At 32.2% G+C, this 6,304-nt stretch overlaps 1 protein-coding gene across 1 annotated transcript; it reads left to right on the forward strand.

Annotated features, from left to right (window-relative positions):
• Positions 1-5,385: 5,385 nt before the first annotated feature.
• On the forward strand, positions 5,386-6,100 carry LOC107462455 (conglutin). The gene has a single exon (NM_001404989.1). It carries the CDS (start codon positions 5,452-5,454, stop codon positions 5,887-5,889), a length of 438 nt encoding a protein of 145 aa, NP_001391918.1. The 5' UTR covers positions 5,386-5,451; the 3' UTR covers positions 5,890-6,100.
• The last annotated feature ends 204 nt before the right edge of the window (positions 6,101-6,304 follow it).

The following is a 6,304-nucleotide window of genomic DNA, read 5'->3' on the forward strand; positions in this document are numbered from 1 at the left end:
AGGGGAGATTTGATTCTTTAGAGTTATGATATGTTAGCTTCTTAAAAAAAAAATTATTATTCTTGTTCTATTGAGTACAAAAAAGTTTAATACAACTTAAGGGAATACTTTGTACCCTCAAAGACTGCATGGGGCTTATGATTGTGTACTAAAAATATAAACATTTTTTGTACATAATTATTTTTATAATGACCTACAAACATGGTCAAAAAAGAGTTAAGTTCCTCCTAAAAGTATTGAGCTAAAAGGTTGGAACCCAAAATATCACCTTGAGGAGTTGAATTTCTCTTCAGTGGGAACTATATTGGTGGAAGTGGATTGGTTGGATTTGGAGTGTAAAGGTGTCATCTAGTTGAAAGAAAACCAAACTAGATGTCCCTTCACTAATGTCACATGTCAGGAGCTTTAGTTTAACGTGTGGGAATCAACTTCCTACCCCTTTTCAGTTGACAAGACTTGAGGTGATCCCAAATACCTAAAGATATTTTGGAAAGAGCAGTAAACCAAATATCAGACTAAAACCATTGGCCAAGGGGTGTCCTCTTCATCATGGTTTTACACTATAAAAAGGACCTCAAGCCACCTCTGTAAAGCATCCTTCATCCTTCATCCTTCATCCTTCACTCTCACTTTTCACTTTCACCTTGATCATCATCTTCTTCACAGACCTTGAAACTCTTTTCATCCTTTTCATCCTTTACTTTCACCTTCACCTTCATCCTCTTCTGAGAGCTTCTCTTCTCTGTAAACCATTCCTGTCCACTTTAAACAAAGTTCATTCATCCTCTTGTGACATTAGTGGAGGTCTCAACACTTGTTCTCCACCTCTCTTCCTCACTATTAGTTCTTGTATTGTTTATTTGCCATTAACAGAAGTGTCTTTCTCGCAAGTTTACTTACCCCTAATCTCTCACCTTAACTATTATTTTTCACTTAATCTATTTTCCACGAAACCCACCCGAATCAATAGACAAGGAAGAATGTTGAATTATTGCTCGATTTGCCAGCTCTGTTGATTTTATTTGTTGTTGAGGTTGAAATGTAAAATTGAAATCTGTTGTTTCCTGTTCTGTGTGTGCAGAAGTCATTGCTAAGTCCAAAAGTTTTGGTGCTGCATTCTTGACTTGTGCATATGATATTTGTTGAAATTTCTACCTCTGAAATTTCTGCTTCTAGATTTTGGTTGAATTGACTGCTTCTGGTTTATCTATAATTGTTAGATCCAGTGTGTCTATTGATGATTTTGTTGCTGCATTTCCTAATTCTGCATCCTCGTAAATTGAATCTGAATTCTGGAATTGCAGAACTGGAATTGATGAATTTGTTGCTTCTGAATTTATTGAAATATTGATGATTGGGTGAGAATCTGATTCTGATTTGGCTTGAATATGGACAATTGGATGCTGCTGAAGAGGTTGATTAGCGTTCAAGATCACACAAATTTTGGTGCAAGTTGCTTGAATTTCTTCAAATATTTTAGTCCGTTCTTGATAATATGAATTTAAGCTTTGTAAATTAGTTTGAATTTATCCCAAATGGAATCTGCGGAATTACTATGGAAGTTTAGTATGGTGTTCAATGAAAGTATTATTTGATTCGAATTTGTATTAAGAGAAGAGAGAATTAGAGATAATAAAAAAAAATAAAAGAGAAATTCTTAGAATTAGGACAAAAGAAAAAAAATAAAATTTTTAATTATATCATATATATTTTACATTATTACATCATAGTCTTATTTATAATCTTATTTATAGTATAATTCTTATTCTCTAATTGGATTAGCTCAATAATAATCCTATAAAAAACATACAACAAAAATAGCTTAGAAAACGAGCAAAAAGAGAGAGAAAAGGATTGAGTAAGGTAGCATTTACAAAATAAATACTAATGTAAATAAATATAATTTACATAATATAATTTACAACGTTCAGGTTAGTTGTACTGTTTTTAAGGAACTGTGGCTTAGCTTGATCACAAAAAACTGAATTTCAACCATTATAATTCAGCATGAATTTAATGTGAATATCTTCACATACTGTACCATACAAGAATGCAATCCACAATAAGGAATAAGCACACTGAAAGACACTGTGTTAATGGAAAAAAAACATAGATATTCTTAATCTTTATTACCTCTTGACCCCATTTAGTGTTAGTTTCATAGTTACATGAAATCAAAAGTAGAGTCTCTTCATCAGGTAAAATTTTCTCGCCATTCACCAAATTAAGAGTGAAATTTTGTTGTTTTAAGGATTTGATTAACTTGTTGGATGTGCCAAATTGTTATTGGAGTTCAAGTTCAGTGGCTAAAATTATTGAAAACATATAATTATATGAGTATGCAGTTATGATACTCATATCTAAAGCAAAAACAACTAAATAATTTCAATAGAAACCAAACATCCAAGAACATGCTAAATTCATTGCAACCATCTACAATAACAACTTATTCTACAAGTTCCAACATAGTAACATTGCAATAATAGAGTTTTTCATTATGAATAATCAAACACCTCAGTCATATTCAGTGCATATACAACTAATAGTAAGAGAAACAGATATCATCACAGCAACAAATCAACCCACTAACCTCCAGTAACTCATCGACCACAGAATGGGTTTGGCTGCCGTAACAGCAACAAGGTCTACCCATTTGATTTTCACGGCTTTAAGGGGCTGACACAGGACGAACAATGCAGGAAGCAGGGGTTGCCCACAGTAGTCTCGGTATTGGCACTGAGGCAATTCACGACCCAGGCTCCTACGACGTTCAACTACGGCGACGATGAGTCTCTCTGGTGAAGCCCACGCAAGACCCACGACAGAAAGCGGGGGGCGAGCGAACTGGCTGCGATCGAAGATGTAGGAGGCGCGCGCTGGAGGGTGAGCAGCAGGTCTGGTCGGTGCTGATGGAGGTGCGGGGTCACTTGGTGCCGCTGTTGTAAGATGGTCAAGAGAGGTCTCAAGGGTTGGGTACGTAAGAGGGTTGCCGGCGGTGCTCAAATAGAGAGGAATTGGAGAAAAATTGAATTAGGGATTAGATGAATATAATTAAAATAAAACTAAATGAGATTTTTAAAATTAGAGTGAAAGATGAGTTAGTTTTTATTTTTTATTGATATTGGGCTTAATAAACAACCCATTGTATACATTATACAGATACTCCATTGGCTCCCTAGCGAGATTCTAAAAAAATATTAATTTAAACCAAATCAAAATTTGATTCATCATTTTTCGGTCAAATTAATTTGTCTAACCTAATTTTGACAAAAATAACACGATTTAATGTGTTAAATTTTAATTATTTAAAAACATCTTAAAAAAAAGACGTTTTAGACGTCTTTATTAAAGTGACTCTCTTATTCAATACCGTTATTTTAATACTTTATCAATTGGTATTTTTGAATTTCGCTTGACTGTATTAAGACTGAATTAATGATAATAAAATTCAAAATTTTTACCGGATAAAATAGTCCTTTCAATTAAAAAGAAAGGGTACAGTGGTTAATTTCATTAGGGGTTTAGAAATATAATTATTTATATATTTTTTTATAATAAAATATTTTAGAAAAATAATTTTATGATATATTATCTAATATTTTACTATTTAACATACTATTGATTTTAGTATCAGAGTGTCTTGTAGGATGTTCATTCAATTTGGTTCTATACGACTATACATGACGAAGTTGTGATATTCAATCTCCACCTCTTCTATCTGTGAACTCGCTTTGAATTCGAACAAATATATTATCAGATATTTTATAATTAAAAATCTAAAATTTAATTCTTTTGAATAAAAAATTAAAATATAAAATAAATAAAAATCGCAATTTCGAGTTAAACTCTAAAATAGTCTTTGAAATTGGCATCGTACATTAAAATTGTCCTTAAAATCTCAATTGCACCAATTATATCCCTGAGGTTGACAAAAGTACACCACTTAACCCATTTTTTATGAACGACGTGATAACATGGCTTGATGACGTGGGCTGTTAGTGGCACGTATCACTCTATAGTTTGGCCACGTGTAATGATATAGTGATGTGGTGACTAGTAACACATAGCATGCTGATGTAGATGGTTGTGCCACGTGTCACAATGCTATTTGGCCACGTGTCCGTTTGTGCCACGTGTCGCAAAAGTATTCATCGTATCTACGCACGTCCATTATATCATAATTGTAAATGCACCAAATTAGTCCCTCACTTTACATTAAGTGACTCATTTTAGTCCCTAAAATTGAATATCGTGCACCAAACTAATCCTTTCATTAATTTTTTTCATTTTTTTAAAAAATTTAAATTTTTTAATATTTTAAATACATTAATTTCAATTCTATTTTTTTATATATCGTTTAAATATATGTACTTTCATAAAAACTCTCATTCTCTAATTAGACTAATTCAATACTAATTTTATCATTATCCTATCCTTATCAATACGTATAAATTAATAATTGTACTGAAACAATTACCTTTGTTTATTAATCAATTACAATTTTTGTTTTACATGTGTGCTTTTAGCCGGTGGGTTGTCAAATTTGTGAAAAATAAAAGAGTAGACGCAAATTAAAAAATAAATAAAATAATAAATGTTTATTTCGATTTTTGGTTATTTATTTAAAAAATAAAATATTTTTTATAATTTAAAAATTTTAAAATAATTTTTAATTATTTAAATAATTAATCTAAATAATTTTATAAATTGTGACCTGTTAATGTATCAATAACTGCTTAAATCAATATCAAAAACGATTTAAACTAATTATTTAATTATTTAGATAATTAGAGATTGATTAAAAATTTTTAAATTTAGAAAAAAATTAGTTATCGTTCAAGCAAATATTTAAAGAACAAAAAAAATATTTACTCAATAAAAAATAAAATTTGAAAACAAATTAGACGATGAATATATTGAAGTAAGGCTAATTCTATATACTTATTATTTAATGTTTAAATTTTATCTAATTTATTTTTTATAATAAATTTTAAATATATAAAATTTATTAATTTATATACTTTAAAATAAATATTAATTATTTATTTTTTTTCAAAAGATATCAAATTTGAAGGCACCATAACATCCAGGTGGAAGAACATGGCTATTGTAATAAATATGTGTGTTTACTGAAGGTGCATTGAACATCATCATCTTCATTGATCATATAGCACATACATAATTACTACAGCAAAGCCTGACATGCTGATTAATGAAAAACAAAAGGGAATCTTGGAGTATTTGCATGCATGAAAATGTAACGTGGAAGCACAAAAGCAATGAATGAAGCAAACAAAGCCACACCACCCTCCATTCCCTTTACACGTACCTCACATGCTAAGCCCTGTTTCCCCTATAAATACCCCTGCTGCCACCATCAACACTACTCATAAAAAAGTCACACACAACTAACACACTACTCCTCAAGCATCATCACATTCCACCACCACCATGGCCAAGTCCACCATCCTGGTAGCCCTCCTTGCCCTCGTCCTGGTGGCACACGCCTCCGCGATGAGGCGCGAGAGGGGGCGACAAGGGGACTCATCAAGCTGCGAGAGGCAGGTAGACAGGGTGAACCTCAAGCCCTGCGAGCAGCACATAATGCAGAGGATAATGGGCGAGCAAGAGCAGTACGACTCCTACGATATTAGGAGTACTCGATCCTCCGACCAGCAACAGAGGTGCTGCGATGAGCTGGACCAGATGGAGAACACAGAGAGATGCATGTGCGAGGCATTGCAGCAGATAATGGAGAACCAGTGCGATAGGTTGCAGGACAGGCAAATGGTGCAGCAGTTCAAGAGAGAGCTCATGAACTTGCCTCAACAGTGTAACTTCAGGGCACCACAGCGTTGCGATTTGGACGTGAGTGGCGGCAGATGCTAGACTCAAAAATAATAATCTGTGCCAAAAGAAACTAGTAGGAAGTAGCTTATGAGCTATTATGTATGCTTGTTTCGTTAATAATAAATATCATCACTGTATGAATGTGGTGATAGGTAAGGTTATATGAGCACCTTCGGTGTGCTCTTATGGCTTTACCTATGTTTTGCTACTGCAAAGTTTTAACCACCATGAAATAAAAGATCTTCAAGTATATTATGTTTTAATTTCTTTGACATTAATGAAAATCAAACTCTTCTAACTTTTTTTAAATAAAATTTTTGATACTATGACATTTAAACAGAACAAAAATATTTAGTAAACAAAAAATATTAATAAAAAATTATTAAAAATTATTATTTTTAGTTTTATTTAATGTATTTTATAATAAATAAATATTAAATAAGACATATTTAAA

The sequence above is a fragment of the Arachis duranensis genome, chromosome 8 (assembly GCF_000817695.3).
Source record: "Arachis duranensis cultivar V14167 chromosome 8, aradu.V14167.gnm2.J7QH, whole genome shotgun sequence".
NCBI lineage: Eukaryota > Viridiplantae > Streptophyta > Magnoliopsida > Fabales > Fabaceae > Arachis > Arachis duranensis.